The sequence below is a fragment of the Entelurus aequoreus genome, linkage group LG20, assembly GCF_033978785.1.
Source record: "Entelurus aequoreus isolate RoL-2023_Sb linkage group LG20, RoL_Eaeq_v1.1, whole genome shotgun sequence".
NCBI lineage: Eukaryota > Metazoa > Chordata > Actinopteri > Syngnathiformes > Syngnathidae > Entelurus > Entelurus aequoreus.
The window spans coordinates 30,091,548-30,110,306 of NC_084750.1; the positions used below are offsets into that span (position 1 = coordinate 30,091,548).

General features: G+C 39.4%; 1 protein-coding gene across 3 annotated transcripts in view; it reads left to right on the forward strand.

Annotated features, from left to right (window-relative positions):
- The window catches only part of slc50a1 (solute carrier family 50 member 1), a 90,993-nt gene that overhangs the window by 22,771 nt on the left and 49,463 nt on the right, over positions 1–18,759 (forward strand). Inside the window, exons 5-7 of one of the 3 annotated variants that reach the window (XR_009822189.1) lie at positions 6,576–6,695; positions 7,080–7,117; positions 11,821–11,962. Coding sequence is in view for 2 of the 3 variants with exons in the window: in XM_062029948.1 (XP_061885932.1) it covers positions 6,576–6,695; positions 7,080–7,178 (219 nt within the window). In the remaining variant the exon portion in view is untranslated. Of the gene's footprint in view, positions 1–6,575; positions 6,696–7,079; positions 11,383–11,820; positions 12,800–18,759 lie in introns of those variants that run through there. The other 2 variants (XM_062029949.1, XM_062029948.1) reach the window with 2 other exon arrangements.

An 18,759-nucleotide genomic window follows, 5' to 3' on the forward strand; every position in this document is an offset into this window, starting at 1 on the left:
TGGCTTGGCGGGCGAAGTTGGAAGCGTTCATAAATGAGTCTGTGTTAAAAAGAAAACACAAAAAGATGCCCACACAAAAGAATAGGCCCCACCTTGAAAATCCCGGTCAAAGTAACACCACAGATGTAAAATATAGTGGAGCCCGTTTATGTTGACTGCCCTTGGACTAGCTGACTCGTGTCCCCATACGCGGTTGTCAACATAACCGAAACTAAGGCCTTGTTTACACTAAGCCGGATAAGGTTATCCAGGGTAATTCACACATAACCTTATCCGTGTCCACACACAACAATGCCACCGTTTAAGACCCCCTGTCCCCTCCGTCCGCCTGTGCAACGCGACCTAATACGCATGCGCGGAAAATGCACACGTCATAGTCACCTCCAGTGTTGCTTTGTGTGCAAGTTCTTAAATGTAACTTATCTGAACAATATCCAGTGTTGTGGTATTTCAATTAACTGGAATCCAGTTTGCCACAGGGCCCTATTGTAGTGAATCACACCTGAGACATCATAAATTAATCAAACCTTTATTAGACACGTCAACAATGTAATAAAGAACATTTTACATCAATCAAACTAGGGATCTAGATATCTGGTCAGGACACTCCTCACTCTTTTGCCTTCACCTTCATTGTCCATTCGTTTTTGGTGACTTTATACACTCTGGACCTAGACGTCGAGTCCGTGACATACATGGCGGACAATAACTGATACAGTCTGCTTTGCCAGTCCAAATGCATTCGCCGTTTTCCTCGTCGGCCAGGTAATACAAAGCACATGCTACCTTTTTTATCACATCCACGGGAACCCGCAATCTCCTTGTCTCTCCTTCGACAAATGGACAAAGTTTTTCGCGAAGTAGAAACACAGCTGACCCGGCCGGACAATGGAAAGTTCTCTTGCCGTCTGAGAAGTGTTGTATCCCAAATAGCTGCAATCGCTTTCTCTTAAGGTATTCATGTGTGATTTCCACAAGCGTCTGTACATGTAGAGGAAGGAGAAACACGGCATGTCTGGATGACTCGCCTTCATATTTCCAGTGGTTACCTCCGAGTTACGAAACCGCCTTATTATGATTGTGGCGCGTTCTTTTTGATGTCACTTCCTGTGTGGGCGTGGTCTTTCTGGCGTCACTTCCTCTCCGAACTCACTTTGTAAACGATCAATGAGTCCATACAAAGCTAAGAGCCGGAGATTCAAGAATTACACGGCTGACTTACCCGTGTAAAAATTTGTCCAAAGAGGGGGACCTTAAACGCTGGTTTAGTGTGGCTGAAACGGGGCTTAGGCTAAATAATTATTCGCTTAAGGGGTTAAACAACTTATTTTAGACATGGCCTAACTCTAGCCAATGCTTTCACATTTACTTGTAACTTTGTCCACAAACATAAGAAGGAGAATAGGTGACCTTTTTTTTTAACCTACAGCATTTTGGATTTGATGAATTGGGCAACATTAGGGCTGGGCTGATAAAACAATATCAATATCGCGATAGACACATAATCGATATCAATATAAAATATTCGATATATATTTAGATTTTTTAGTCAGAAAAAACAAGAAATTATGAAGCAAGATTCGTTGCATGTAGTCACTCGTGCACTGGGAACCCAGCTAAACAGGAAACAGGAAGTGTCACTGTGCAATGGGATTGACACGCTAACAGCCAATCAGGTAACAGTATCAACCACCATATTAGGTTGGTTTCTGTCTCGCTGTGGCTTCTCTGCATGGAGTGAGAAGAGAATGTGTGATATCTTGCTATATCAACTCAATAACAAAAGCTTGTCTTAAGTTTTGTTGGTTTTAATGCAGATGGTAATACAACATCCTGACACATCCAATGTGTCCATTTAATGAGCAGCTTCCAAACTACTCTGTGTAATGTTTAAAAGCTCATACACCACTGCCATCCAATGTCTTGAAACTGTAACTTCCTTAGAATTTACTGCAATTATTTTATCACCTGGTTACCAGACACCTTCTCCACTAATAAAACACGTACATTGTGACACAGTTTTCAGCCATATCGCCCAGCCATGGTTAACATAAAGAGGTTGTCGACATAAGCAACTTCCTCTCTGTCAGTTTAGTAAACATTTGTGCAATAGTGGTTATCGTTCACCCTCGCACACAAATTCCTGGGCTGTCAGCTCTTTTATAATGGCACAGCCACATTAGTTGGCATCTGTTTCAGTAGTAATTTTTTAAATTCAGGGTAGTGCTGGGCAATAAAATGATATCAATATATATCGCGATAGACACGTAATTGATATCAATAAAAAATAAGTTTGAAAAAAACTTTTGAACTTTTTTTTTGCGTGGTTGCACGAACAAAGGCACTCACTCTCTGGTAACCGAGCCACACAGGAAGTGATCTTTGGCTAACAGCCAATCAGGTAACAGTATCAACTATCGAGTTTGGTTGCGCCATCATGTAGTCTTGACGTTGATTCTTTGCATGGAGTGAGAAGAGAAAGTAAAAGTGAGTGCTGCAGAGAGCGAAGAAATTGTAGATAAAACATGAAAAGTCACCTCGACAGTATGGCAGTTTTTTTTTATTTTTTAAAACGAATCGTAGTCAGGACAATGTGGAAAGGTTGCAAGGCGCTCGTCCCCACCAAGACCGGTAATACCACACCGCCTTAGCCGTGCTCACACTTTAGAGCACAGCTGTAACTACCTGGTACTAAACACTTCTCAGGTTTCTCTATGTTTACATGTTCAAACTTTGCACTATTTTGTTTTTAGATTAGATTAGATTAGTTTATTTCAAAGGGCAGCACGGTGGAAGAGGGTTAGTGCATCTGCCTCACAATACGAAGTTCCTGGGTTCGATCCTGCGCTCGGGATCTTTCTGTGTGAAGTTTGCATGTTCTCCCCGTGACTGCGTGGGTTCCCTCCGGGTACTCCGGCTTCCTCCCACCTCCAAAGACATGCACCTGGGGATAGGTTGATTGGCAACACTAAATTGGCCCTAGTGTGTGAATGTGAGTGTGAATGTTGTCTGTCTATCTGTGTTGGCCCTGCGATGAGGTGGCGACATGTCCAGGGTGTACCCCGCCTTCCGCCCGAATGCAGCTGAGATAGGCTCCAGCAGCCCCCGCGACCCCGAACGGGACAAACAGTAGAAAATGGATGGATGGATGGATGGATATTTCAAAGGGGACAATGCAATTTCATAAAACACATGACTACACATGGTTAAAAAAGCCAGAATTAGCCAGAAGGCTAGTTGTCATCTGTAGTCCCCATCTGTAGGCATTAAAATTACAATTTAAAAGAAAAAGAAAAGAAAGAGAGAGAAAAAGAATAAAAGCACACAATACATACACAATATGATAAACAATTTAATACAACATAACATTTATCTTAGCATCAAAACAGTCTCATATTTTAGTGCTGGCAGCTGTAGGCGTTGATAAGCCACATTTTCAAATTTTTTTTGTGAAGGCCTTGTAAGTTGTGACCAGTTTAACCTCCTCAGGTACTGAGTTCCACACATTTGCACTCCACTGACCAGGCCGACTTACTGAAAGTGCTCCTGCGCAGAAGAATACAACAGTCACCTCTGACAGAGCCTCGAGTGACATGGTCACGGCTGTTTCTTTGGCTAATGAACTCTGCCAGAGGATCTGGAGCCAATTCATGCAGTACTTTATAGGTCAGTTTTAAGTCTGCAAATGTGTGAAGACTGTCCTAGTTTAAAATACAGTATTTTTTTGGAATGGCACAGTGATGATAATGCCTAGGTTTTGAATTGCTTGTTTGTACAAGATTTCCAATAGGGTTTTTTTAAACTCTGACCAGCCTGGACCAGCTGGTAAGGCAATAGTTGAAGTGGCTGAAAATCATAGAATGCAAATACAATTTTGCAGCTTCAGTTGACATTTCATTTCGAATTGCACGAAAATTTGCGAGATTAAACTTGATTATTTTACACAATTTGCCAATATGGGCTTTAATTAATTAATTTAATTAATCAATCTCGTTACCCTGCGTAATGACAATAAAGCTGATTCTGATTCTGATTAAAGGAAAGCTCTAAATCTATTATTAACCCAATATATTTATATTGGCTGACAATTTGTATTCTTTCTCCATTAATATGTATGTCGGGGTCAGATGATACTTTTTTTGTTTTAGATTCACGCCTACAGTTTTAGAAAGGTTTAGCTGCAGACAGCACTCCTGCAACCAAGTTGTAACATAGGACATTGTTTTAGTGAGTTTAGCAGCAACAATGTCTTTGGTGTGACCATGAAGGAAGAACACTGTGTCATCTGCCTACATTAAGCATTCAGCTTCAGGACAAACAGTGGACAAATCATTAATATAGAGGCTAAATAAAAGGGGGCCTAATATTGACCCCTGAGGGACTCTGGAGGTTAGCCTAAGAGAGTCAGATCTGTAGTTGTTAACTAATACAGATTGTGTTCGATCATGCAGATACAATTAAATCCAGCTCACAGCATTTTGAGAGAAGTTAAATTTTGTTACACATTATTAAGCATTTCTTATGCATTCCTTATTTTTTTACATTCATTTTAAGAGGTTATTGTTAAGTGTTAAATATAATTTTTGTATTTAGTTTACGTTGATTGATTTAGTGTTTTCCATGGTTGGGTTGACATTCCCTTTCCTGTCTGCCTTGATTGCTGAGGGGATTATAATCAGAGGAAGGTTACATTTGCGGGGAAAAAAAGTTTCCATTTCATATATTTTTATCCTGCTCCTTAGTTTCGATAGGTCATAAAAAATATCAATAATTACCGATATCGACCGATATACATAGCATTTTATTGTGATACAGTTTTCAGCCATATCGCCCAGCCTTAAAGGCCTACTGAAACCCACTACTACCGACCACGCAGTCTGATAGTTTATATATCAATGATGAAATCTTAACATCGCAACACATGCCAATACGGCCGGGTTAACTTATAAAGTGCAATTTTAAATTTCCCGGGAAACTTTTGCTTGAAAACGTCTATGTATGATGACGTATGCGCGTGACGTCAATCGTAGAACCGGAAGTATTGGTACACCATTGAATCCAATACAAAAAGCTCTGTTTTCATCTAAAAATTCCACAGTATTCTGGACATCTGTGTTGGTGAATCTTTTGCAATTTGTTTAATGAACAATAAAGACTGCAAAGAAGAAAGTTGTAGGTGTATTAGCGGCGGACTACAGCAACACAACCAGGAGGACTTTGAGATGGATAGCAGACGCGCTAGCTGCCGACCTCACCTTGACTTCCTCCGTCTCCGGGCCGCCAACCGCATCTATGATCGTCGCTCCGTCGATCGCTGGAACGCAGGTGAGCACGGGTGTTGATGAGCAGATGAGGGCTGGCTGGCGTAGGTGGATAGCTAATGTTTTTAGCATAGCTCTAGGTCCCGTTGCTAAGTTAGCGTCAATGGCGTCGTTAGCAACAGCATTGTTAAGCTTCGCCAGCCTGGAATGCATTAACCGTGTATTTACATGTCCATGGTTTAATAGTATTGTTGATTTTCGGTCTATCCTTCCAGTCAAGGGTTTATTAGGGCTCGCATGGTACAGGGACAGAGGACTCTATTGAAATTGTAATTTCTTTTGTTTCTATCTGCATTTAAGCACGATGTGCTATCACGTTAGCTCCGTAGCTAAAGAGCTTCGCCGATGTATTGTCGTGGAGATAAAAGTCACTGTGAATGTCCATTTCGCGTTCTCGACTCTCATTTTCAAGAGGATATAGTATCCGAGGTGGTTTAAAATACAAATCCGTGATCCACAATAGAAAAAGGAGAAAGTGTGGAATCCAATGAACCCTTGTACCTAAGTTACGGTCAGAGCGAAAAAAGATACGTCCTGCACTGCACTCTAGTCCTTCACTCTCACGTTCCTCATCCACAAATCTTTCATCCTCGCTCAAATTAATGGGGTAATCGTCGCTTTCTCGGTCCGAATCGCTCTCGCTGCATTGTAAACAATGGGGAAATGTGAGGAGCTCTTCAACCTGTGACGTCACGCTACTTCCGGCACAGGCAAGGCTTTTTTATCAGCGACCAAAAGTTGCAAACTTTATCGTCGATGTTCTATACTAAATCCTTTCAGCAAAAATATGGCAATATCGCGAAATTATCAAGTATGACACATAGAATGGACCTGCTATCCCCGTTTAAATAAGAAAATCTCATTTCAGGAGACCTTTAATGCAGGGTGATTCTACACCACTGTAATAAACATATTGTTAGTACAGTAAGTGCTCCAATGTGTGTATTTATATTCAGCAGAGATCAGTCAGGTTAGCATGGCTCACATTAAAGACATATCTTCTTTCCTGTTGTCTTCGTCTATGATCCTGTTTGTCTCCTTCACTCAATCTGCCTCACGGCTCAGGAACACGCCAGTGGGTTTCCTGCCATTCTTCTCCTCATCTGTGTCTTCCTGTTATTCCCTCTCTCTGTGTGGGTCCTACCCCCTCGGAGACGGCTGCCTTTACTTACTACTTAATGATGTGTTGGCAGACATTCATTTTTGTGTTTGAGTGTATAAAGTGTGTATTAATTGTGTTTGTGTCCTGATCAGGTGGCCATCGTGCGTAGTGGGAACATCCAGTGCCTGTCCTTCTCTTTGACAGTGGCCACCTTCTTTACATCCATGTCCTGGTTCTTGTACGGTCTACAGCTGAATGACTACTACATTTTGGTATGACCCACTTTTACCATTTAACTCAGTATCAACAGTGGAACCCGCTAAAGTCTGTCCTACTTACGTCGATGTTGTTACAAGTGGCCGTGCTCCCTCGCTTGTGTCCGTAAAAACTCAGGTGTTGACGTCACCGACTATTGTCCGCAAATGAATTTGTATGCAACAAATGTTATTGTCGACGCATTGTTGCACCTCTATTATCAATCATTCTATTCATGTCTCTGGCCAAATCACATGTGCAAGCAATGGCTATAGTTTGGTTATGTCAACGCCCTTTGGACTGGCTGACTGGCGTCAACATGAACGGGTTCCACTGTATCTATATCCGAAAGCACCGTTTTTATTAAATTATCATCATTAATGTGCGTGTATGCATTTCAGGTGCCAAACCTGCCGGGAATCTTCACCAGCTCCATCAGGTTTTATTTGTTCTGGAAGTTTTCAAATCAGTCAGGTTCCTACAAGTCCATGCTGATATGATGATGTTCTCATAGTGAAGCGAAACAAAGACTGATTGTTGTTGTGTTACGAGCGGCAAGAGTGTCTTCGTTCCATAAGGTTACATGAAAAAGCACTTAGTTTACCAGGATGTATTCAGGGATACATTCAATGATTTGTTGTTCCTGTGGGATGTGGGAAAACCTATTCCCTTAATGTGCCTTCTGTTGGGTACGAAGGAGTATTAAGGCTACAGTGAAAAAATTTGAATTTGAATAAAGTGGTACTAATAATCTAATTGAAAAATAAAGATGCATTAAGTAAATTATAACTAAATTATTAGAATAAAGTTGTAATTTCTATAGAAAAAAGACGTAATCTTAGTAGAATACAGTTGTGTTACACGAGAATACAGTAATATTACAAGAATAAATGCATGCTTTTGTGAAATTACAAGAACAAAGTTGTTTTATTATGAAAATAAAGACGTATTTTCTTGGGTAAAACAAATTAGATTCTTTTTCTTAAGTTTTTAGAATCTGAATAAAGTCGTAATAACAGTCTAATATTAGAAAAAATTAAGATGCACTAAGTAAATTATAACTAAGGTATTAGAGTAAAGTTGTAATTTCTATAGAAAAAGTTGTATTCTTAGTAGAATAAAGTTGTGTTACACGAGAATACTGTAATATTACAAAAATAAATGCATGTTTTTGTGAAATTACAAGAACAAATTTGTTCTATTACGAAAATTACGTAGATGTAAAAGACGTATTTTCTTGGGTAAAACAAATTAGAATCTTTTTTTAAAACTTTTTAGAATCTGAATAAAGTCGTAATAATAGTCCAATATTAGAAAAATAAAGAGGCATTAAACAATTTTTTTTTATTTAAACGGGGATAGCAGATCCATTCTATGTGTCATACTTGATCATTTCGCGATATTGCCATATTTTGCTGAAAGGATTTAGTAGAGAACATCGACGATAAAGTTCGCAACGTTTGGTCGCTGATAAAAAAAAGCCTTGCCTGTACCGGAAGTAGCGTGACGTCAAAGGTTGAAAGGCTCCTCACATTTCCCCATTGTTTTCAATGCAGCGAGAGCGATTCGGACCGAGAAAGCGACGATTACCCCATTAATTTGAGCCAGGATGAAAGATTTGTGGATGAGGTACGTGAGAGTGAAGGACTAGAGTGCAGTGCAGGACGCATCTTTTTTCGCTCTGACCGTAACTTAGGTAAAAGGGCTCATTGGATTCCACACTTTCTCCTTTTTCTATTGTGGATCACGGATTTGTATTTTAAACCACCTCGGATACTATATCCTCTTGAAAATGAGAGTCGAGAACGCGAAATGGACATTCACAGTGACTTTTATCTCCACGACAATACATCGGCGAGCTAACGTGATAGCATCGGGCTTAACTGCATATAAAAACAAAATAAATAAGCCCCTGACTGGAAGGATAGACAGAAAATCAACAATACTATTAAACCATGGACCTGTAAATACACGGTTAATGCTTTCCAGCCTGGCGAAGTTTAACATAGCTGTTGCTAACGACGCCATTGAAGCTAACTTAGCAACGGGACCTCACAGAGCTATGCTAAAAACATTAGCTATCGGCCTACGCCAGCCAGCCCTCATCTGCTCACCAACACCCGTGCTCACCTGCGTTCCAGCGATCGACGGTGCGACAAGGACTTCACCCGATCACCGATGCAGTCGGCGGCTAGCGTCGGATAGCGCGTCTGCTATCCACCTCAAAGTCCTCCTGGTTGTGTTGCTGCAGCCAGCCGCTAATACACCGATCCCACCTACAACTTTCTTCTTTGCAGTCTCCATTTTTCATTAAACAAATTGCAAAAGATTCACCAACACAGATGTCCAGAATACTGTGGGATTTTGAGATGAAAACAGAGCTTTTTGTATTGGATTCAATGGCGTCCGAATACTTCCGTTTCAACGATTGACGTCACGAGCATACGTCATCATACATAGTTTTCAACCGGAAGTTTAGCGGGAAATTTAAAATTGCACTTTATAAGTTAACCCGGCCGTATTGGCATGTGTTGCAATGTTAAGATTTCATCATTGATATATAAACTATCAGACTGCGTGGTCGGTAGTAGTGGGTTTCAGTAGGCCTTTAAGTAAATTATAACTAAGGTATTAGAATAAAGTTGTGATTTCTTTAGAAAAAAAGTCATAATATTGGAAAAATAAAGAGGCATTAAGTAAATTATAACTAAAGTATTAGAATAAAGTTGTGATTTCTTTAGAAAAAAAAGTCGTAATCATAGTAGAATAAAGTTGTGTTACACAAGAATACCGTAATATTACAAGATTAAATGCATGTTTTTGTGAAATTACAAGAACAAAGTGGTCCCAAGATGAAAAAAAAGACGTATTTTCTTCAGTAAAACTTGGTGAATATATAAGGACAAAGTACATTTTTTCCAGAAAAAGTCATAATCCTATCAATTGCGATATAACGGTAGTAGCATATGTTTGTGAAATGTGGATGTTTTACAAGTTTTTTTTGTTTTGTTTTGTTAGAAAAACCTAAAAGGGAACTTCACTTATTTTTAAAATGTTCCCTTTCCTTCACAACCTTTATGTAAAACAAGAAAAAATATTTTTTTCTTCGTTTATGCATTGTTTATGCATCACATGCATAACGCGTTAAATACACATTAGCCAAAGTCAGCTAAAAATGGAGCCATCGGGAGTGAGTCGCTCAATTTTGCCTATAAAGCACTCTAAAAACCTCCAACATTTTATATACATGCTGTAAGTATATATGTAATGTAGTAACCGGCTCATTCATAATAACATGTAATATTGACGTATTTTGCATCAAATCATTCGCTATTTCTTTCAACAACACTACTAATCATTGCAGACTTCATGAGAGCCAACAACGATTACTTTGGGAAAAATTATGACTGAGAATGTTATGTTTTTGAGCCTGCATATGCGGAGGATGAGCTACAGGTTTTAGAAGCTTTGTGCATAACAGATCCAGCTTTAGTGAAACACTAAGCATCATGTAGCAGTATTGCTAAGTGCTAAACAAGAAATAAAAACTACGGACATAATAAAATGATCACTTACTGTACAATCTCTGCTCTCACCGGGATGCCAACTGATGGGATATTTATATCTTGCCGTTTAGATGAAGAATTAATCATAACCCTCACACAGGTAAAAAACAAGTGAGTGTCTTTTTGTGTCTTTCTCGCCATTACAGAGTACAAGCTAAATGTCAAAGTTGACCAACTTCTCGGTTTATGGCCACAACCTTTTCTCGAATTAACTTTCATCAGAGGCGATTCAGCAGCCACAACTCAGTTGAATACTGTAGCTGCATAAGCTAGTTAGCTCACTGTGATAATGGCCGAGCTCAAAATAGTTCCTTAACGTTAGCGCTTATAATAATAATATCGCTAATACTTTGTAATATTGAAATCACGACATGTAAATCGAGTATTGTTGGCAATTTTTAAGTGTTTTTAAGAGAGCTTTATGGGTGGAATAGTGTACTCCCATTAGCTGCATTGTTAGCCACTTCTTACTTGCCGTATTTTGCGACTTAGAATGCATTAAAAAAAAAAAACATATTTGTTTTTGTCTTACTTAGGGATTGTGAATTAAATTATGATTTTGATCAATATCGTGAAGCTAAAGTGTAACGTGACAAACGCCTCTACTGTACTCATCTCAACTCAATTACACAATCATGATCGCAAGGAATTACACATTCATTCTCACATTAGTTCTCATGTTACGACGTCAAATTTGTGAGAACTTTATTCCTGCCAAGATACTACTTTATCCTCATCCTATTATGTATTATTTTTTTCCACTGTGGCCCTAATGTTCCTTTATTGGGTTGTTCTTGTCATTTTAAAAGTGGCATTTTGGGACTAATCCACAATTACAATCGCATTTAATCCATTAAATTGGACTAAATTATTGTACACATTCCAAAGATTGTGTAGAGTTTCCGAGGCTGCTGTTTTTAATATTCGGGTATCTGTGTTTATTCCCTGTTGTCTTTTCTATGGGAAAAATAATTTTATACTATCAATGCTCATCAGTGGCTTATATAGCTATATTTGTGAAGGATCGTTTTTGATACTTGTTACGGTTTTCTTATGCAGACTGTTTACATTAGCTAAATGCTATTTTTGCAAATGGACGTAAGAATGAATGGTTTGTCAATAAAGGATAAAGAAAAGAGCCTTTTTTATCTACCCAAACTATCACTATTAACAACCAAATTGTACATCAGTTGGACACTAAAACACAACCACAATAATTCACGTTTTGGCAAGTTACTACTTCCCCTAAAGCAGCATGTCATGTACTATTTTGACTTATTGCGTAATTTTGCTTCTGCTTTTGTTTGTAGCGACCATTGGCTTTGAGGATGTGATGCCAACATTGTGTTTCTTTGCTGAACTATAATGCCCAACTCTGATCAAAATGAATCCTAATTAATTTATAAACTGCCTGTCATGCATTATTGATTGGCAACCACTGCAGAGTCGCCAATCTCTCTTCCACCTCTCACACAAAACCATCAGGGATAGGCTGTAGGTCGCCTGTTCCTGACCAGCATAAAAGATTGAGTCTCTTCTAACATGGTTTTGCAAAGGGTATTTTATGTTATCATAGGTGGCGACTTGCCCAGGGTGTACCCCGCCTTCCGCCCGAATGCAGCTGAGATAGGCTCCAGCACCCCCCGCGACCCCGAAAGGGACAAGCGGTAGAAAATGGATGGATGGATGGATTTCAAGCAGCATATCATGGACTATAGGTACAAAACACATTTTCTTCCAATTCTTTTGTATTAACAACATTCACTTAAGAATCTCACACCAGCATCATACTTCTGCTTGTCTCATCTTAATAATCAATTCTGATTGTGAGATTTCAGGCGGTCATTAGGTCTTTTCTGATTTTTTTTTATTTTATTTTTGTTATGTTCTGTAGACCCTTCCACTGAGCATATTACCCCAGTATAGTCCTTACGCTTTGTCCACAAATTGATAAGCGTTGTAAATCGAAATTACTTCTGATAATCTGTCCTGATTTCAAGCAGCATATCATTTTCTGTACCGACTATTTAATCAAATATACACTTTTGTCTTTGGAGCTGCCTGCCACTTCAAGGCAAGGGCATTGTGTTACTTGTTGTCCAATCTCGGTAATCTATCCTGATTGTATCATTGCACATCATGCACCTTCGTGACTTTTAGCAAGTATAGAACAAATGTATAAAGTTTTGTTAACCACGTTCACTTGAGCATGTGACGCCAGCTTCAGGCTTCTACCTGTCTGATCCCAAAACTCTATCCTGATTGGACAGTATAACTTCAGGCTGCATATCATGCATCATCGTGACTACCCCATCATTAAGGCCTGGATCGTTATTCGATACGTCAATTATCTGATGATAAATGAAAATGAAGTCGATAAGTTTTCCAGTGTCGAAAAATCGCCAAGTGCATGCTTCAAGAACAATCACGCTTTTCATCGGTTTGCAAGAGCGATCACTCTTTTGCATCGGTTTCTGTGGCTGCGGGCGTTTGAACTACACACAAACATATTAAACAGTTGGCTTTCTAACAATTGGGAAGGTTTTTGTCATTTAATTTTTCCCGCATCTTTTTCCATTATCAATCTTTTTTTAAAATGCTCCAGGGAGCCACTAGGGCAGCACTAAAGAGCCGCATGTGGCTCGAGAGCCGCGGGTTGCTGACCCCCGGGTTAGTATTACCGTATTAAATTAAAATAGTCGAAAAAACATCATTCATAGCCGCAGTTAATACACTAGCTTGTTTTGTTTTGTTTTGTTTTATCTTTATCTTTATTTTAAGTGGAATAAAATAAATAAGATAAATAAATGAAAAAAAATAAATAAATAAAAGGAAAAAAATGAATAAAAAAAACAAAACTTTTTCTTGGATAGCAAAGAAAATAAAGCAATATAAAAGCAATTACATAAAAAATAGTAATTAATGAAAATGTTAGTGGACCAGCAGCACACACAATCATGTGTGCTCTAAAGACTGTATCCCTTGCAGACTGTATTATTTTATATTGTAGGAACCAGACATAACAGAAGAGACAGCCCCTTTTGTGTAAATGAGTGTGGATGAGTGTGAATGGGGGAGGGAGGGTTTTCTTGGGTTGATGCACTAATGGTAAGTGTATCTTGTGTCTTTTTTTTATGTTGTTTAAAATAAATAAAAAATAAATAAAAAATACACTAGCTTGCTAGCTAGCTTATATGCTAACATGTAAACAACAAACATGAATGTCTTTCCCCAATACGAAACGTGTTTCCCCAATCCAAACTTGTACAAACACATTGCTGTCGAAACAACTGAGCTACCGTATTCACATTGAACATGTGACGTGCTGTTTTTGCACAAAGCGATCGATAAACTCGACAGTTTGGAGTTGAAACAGACGGACGTCCCTTCGACAGAAAGTGAACCTGTGTGGCGTCACACAAACCGGAAGTGAAACAACTGATCACCATTTATTTTAGTTATTAAGCAAAATACAACTTGGTTTAAAGAGTTTAGTGTGTGTGTATACGTTTTTTTTAGCACATTAAACAATACCACAATAATAATAACTGATCATTTTGTTTATTGTTTTGGTTGTGTATATTTCATTTGAGGGTCCCCCACACCTTCCTTAACAAAGACGGAATATTTTTTTTTATTGCTTTTGGTTGTGATTTTTATTCAAGTGCAAACGTTTGCTTCCAGACAGAGTATATTTTATTTTTTATTATTTGTGTTATTTAAATTGGTATATAAAAGTGTACATTTCAATTACAATGTTGAACTATACGATAAACAAGTTAATTGCATTTGAAAAAGTATACTTCCATTATTATTACCGTATTTTTCGGACAATAAGGCGCACTTAAAATCCTTTCATTAACTCAAAACTTGACAGTGCGCCATCAGTGTGTGAATGTGTGTGTGTGAATGGGTGAATGTGGAAAATAGTGTCAAAGCGCTTTGAGTTCCTTAAAAAAAGGTAGAAAAGCGCTATCAAGTACGACCCATTTACCATTTACCATACCCCGGTGCGCCTAATGTATGGAATAATTTTGGTTGTGCTTACCGACCTCAAAGCTATTTTATTTGGTACATGGTGAGACAGACCTACACTGTTCCAATATCCATTTCTCTGTTCTCAATTGTTGATGACTAATGATAACAACCAAACCTAACCCCCCCCTCCACACCCCGGATTGTAAATAATGTAAATAATTAAATGTGATTATCTTGTGTGATGACTGTATTATGATATAGTATATATCTGATAGTATAAATCTGTATCATGAATCAATTTAAGTTGAAAAACTTATTCGGGTGTTACCATTTAGTGGTCAATTGTACGGAATATGTACTTCACTGTGCTAATAAAAGTCTCAATCAATCAATCAATCAATCATGATAAGTGTGACCAGTAGATGGCAGTCACACATAAGAGATATGTGTAGACTGCACTATGACTCAAGTAAACAACACCAAAATGTTATATGTTCCATTGAAAATATAGAACATTACACATGGCCCTCAAAAATCTATCAAAATGTTTTAATACGTCTTTGGTAAGCTATGAAGCCGCACCGCTTGATGGATTGTACTGTGCTTCAACATAAGAGTATTATTATGGTGTGTGTATAAGGTAAGACATATTATCTGGCGTTTTGTTTCGCAATATTATGCAAAAGCAACTTTTCTTACCTTCTAGTACCTGCTGATGTGTATTTGGGATCTGCATAAGTCCTGAAAATTTGCGCTCGTCCGCCTTAGTAGTAGTCGATAAGCTTCTTCTTTTTCGCTATCTTTTTGTTATGGGACATTGATTCTCCGCTGATGCCATTTCTAATATAAAGTAGTGTAAAGTTCTTACTTATATCTGTCAGTAAACTCGCCTTGAAAGCGCTAAAACATACCGGTGTAGTGAGTCATATTATTCACCCAGGGAACTTTAGTTATTAGACAGTTCCGGTCGGACGGTTTTTCACGGGACACATTTCGGCGTTGTTATTGCACTAGTGTGCCACAAATGAGGAGATTCTGCTCTGTTACTGATATAGGAAAAGTCTGAATGTCATTAAAACAGTTAGCTCCATCTTTTGACACTTCTTCCACTTGCACGCTACACCGCTACAACAAAGATGACGGGGAGAAGAGGCTGCCGAAAGTGAGCCACGTAAATTAGACCTCCCACAAAATGGCGCATCCGGAAGCGAATGTCAGAAAGCCACTTGAAGATGATCTGTAAAACATAATCTATGCAACATTTTGACCAAAGAACCACCATTACATGTTATGTAGACCACAAGGAAGTGTTTTCCATTTAGAAAAAATATATAATAATATGACCCCTTTAATGCGCCCTAATCCGGTGCGCCTTTTGTACGAAAATAAACCTGACTAGACAGACATGCTCATCGGCAGTGTGCCTTATGGTCCAGAAATTACGGTATGTATTGTCATTACATCAGTGGTTCATTTTGGTCTAAAAGAAAAATAATGGCAATAATATCTAGGGATGTCCGATAATAACGGACTGCCGATATTATCGGCCGATAAATGCTTTAAAATGTAATATCGGAAATTAACGGTATCTGCTTCAAAATTATCGGTATCTGTTTCAAAAAGTAAAATGTATGACTTTTTAAAACGCCACTGTGTACATGGACGTAGGGAGAAGTACAGAGCGCCAACAAACCTTAAAGGCACTGCCCAGTCACATAATATCTACGGCTTTTCACACACACAAGTGAAGGCAAAGCATACCTGGTCAACAGCCATACAGGTTACACTGAGGGTGACCGTATAAACAACCTTAACACTGTTACAAATATGCGCCACACTGTGAACCCACACCAAACAAGAATGACAAACACCTTTCGGGAGAACATTTGCACCGTAACACAACATAAACACAACAGAACAAATACCCAGAACCCCTTGCAGCACTAACTCTTCCGTGACGCTACAATATACATCCCCCATCTCAACCTCCTCATGCTCTCTCAGGGAGAGCATGTCCCAAATTCCAAGCTGCTGTTTTGAGGCATGTTAAAAAAAAATAATGCACTTTGTGACTTCAATAATAAATATGGCAGTGCCATGTTGGCCTTTTTTTCCATAACTTGAGTTGATTTATTTTGGAAAACCTTGTTACATTGTTTAATGTATACAGCGGGGCATCACAACAAAATTAGGCATAATGAGTTAATTCCACGACTGTATACATCTGTATCGGTTGATATCGGAATCGGTAATTAAGAGTTGGACAATATCGGAATATCGGATATAGGCAAAAAAGCCATTATCGGACACCTCTAATAATATTGTTTATCTGCAATAATTTGTAGGTCAATATATCGTTGAGCAAAATGTGTTATCGGCCCAGGCCTACGTCGTCATACCACTGCAAGGTATGCATGTTATTGTTTTTTTTCTGTCTTTGTTCTTTTTGTAGCTGCATTTCGCTCGGAACGTGTGGCGCATATCTTGCGTTATCATGACTGTTCCATGGGAATGTACAGGTGTACCTAATATTGTGGCTGGTATGCAGCCTTTTTTTTGGAGCGTGTGGGTGTCTGGAGGAGACAAAAGCTTGTTTCATGGTGCAGCGGCGCGATTGAGCTTGTTTGTGTGCGAGTGTGTTGATTCAGAGCGGCCAGTGGTGGGAAAGGCCATGCCAGAGGTTCTCATCCCGTGTGTGTATCTGTTTGTGTGTGTGTGTGTGTTACGTGAGTCCCTTCCTGAGCTCAAACAGTTGACCAGCTCTGACACAACACACACACACACAGACACAACACAGCATTGTGCTGCTAAGTGAGTGTTGTAGAGTGGGCCATGAGTGTAGGTGGGAAACAAACGTGGTTAAAAGGGTCGTCGCGACATGGGAGCGGGAGACAGAGGACGGCGTGGCACGGTCGGGAGAGTGGCCGTGCCAGCAACCTGAGGGTTCCTGGTTCGATCCCCACCTTCTACCAACCTCGTCACGTCCGTTGTGTCCTTGAGCAAGACACTTCACCCTTGCTCCTGATGGGTCGTGGTTAGGGCCTTGCATGGCAGCTCCCGCCATCAGTGTGTAAATGTGTGTGTGAATGTGGAAATAGTGTCAAAGTGCTATACAAACACAAACCCCGTTTCCATATGAGTTGGGAAATTGTGTTGGATGTAAATATAAACGGAATACAATGATTTGCAAATCATTTTCAACCCATATTCTGTTGAATATGCTACAAAGACAAGATATTTGATGTTCAAACTGATAAACTTTTTTTTTTTGCAAATAATCATTAACTTTAGAATTTGATGCCAGCAACACGTGACAAAGAAGTTGGGAAAGGTGGCAATAAATACTGATAAAGTTGAGGAATGCTCATCAAAACACTTATTTGGAAAATCCCTCAGGTGAACAGGCAAATTGGGAACAGGTGGGTGCCATGATTGGGTATAAAAGTAGATTCCATGAAATGCTGGGTCACTCACAAACAAGGATAGGGTGAGGGTCACCACTTTGTCAACAAATGTGTGAGCAAATTGTTGAACAGTTTAAGAAAAACCTTTCTCAACCAGCTATTGCAAGGAATTTAGGGATTTCACCATCTACGCTCCGTAATATCATCAAAGGGTTCAGAGAATCTGGAGAAATCACTGCACGTAAGCAGCTAAGCCCGTGACCTTCGATCCCTCAGGCTGTACTGCATCAACCAGCGACATCAGTGTGTAAAGGATATCACCACATGGGCTCAGGAACACTTCAGAAACCCACTGTCAGTAACTACAGTTGGTCGCTACATCTGTAAGTGCAAGTTAAAACTCTCCTATGCAAGGCGAAAACCGTTTATCAACAACACCCAGAAACGCCGTCGGCTTCGCTGGGCCTGAGCTCATCTAAGATGGACTGATACAAAGTGGAAAAGTGTTCTGTGGCCTGAGGAGTCCACATTTCAAATTGTTTTTGGAAACTGTGGACGTCGTGTCCTCCGGACCAAAGAGGAAAAGAACCATCCGGATTGTTATAGGCGCAAAGTTGAAAAGCCAGCATCTGTGATGGTATGGGGGTGTATTAGTGCCCAAAGCATGGGTAACTTACACATCTGTGAAGGCGCCATTAATGCTGAAAGGTACATACAGGTTTTGGAGCAACATATGTTGCCATCTAAGCAACGTTACCATGGATGCCCCTGCTTATTTCAGCAAGACAATGCCAAGCCACGTGTTACATCAACGTGGCTTCATAGTAAAAGAGTGCGGGTACTAGACTGGCCTGCCTGTAGTCCAGACCTGTCTCCCATTGAAAATGTGTGGCGCATTATGAAGCCTAAAATACCACAACGCAGACTCCCGGACTGTTGAACAACTTAAGCTGTACATCAAGCAAGAATGGGAAAGAATTCCACCTGAGAAGCTTAAAAAATGTGTCTCCTCAGTTCCCAAACGTTTACTGAGTGTTGTTAAAAGGAAAGGCCATGTAACACAGTGGTGAACATGCCCTTTCCCAACTACTTTGGCACGTCTTGCAGCCATGAAATTCTAAGTTGATTATTAT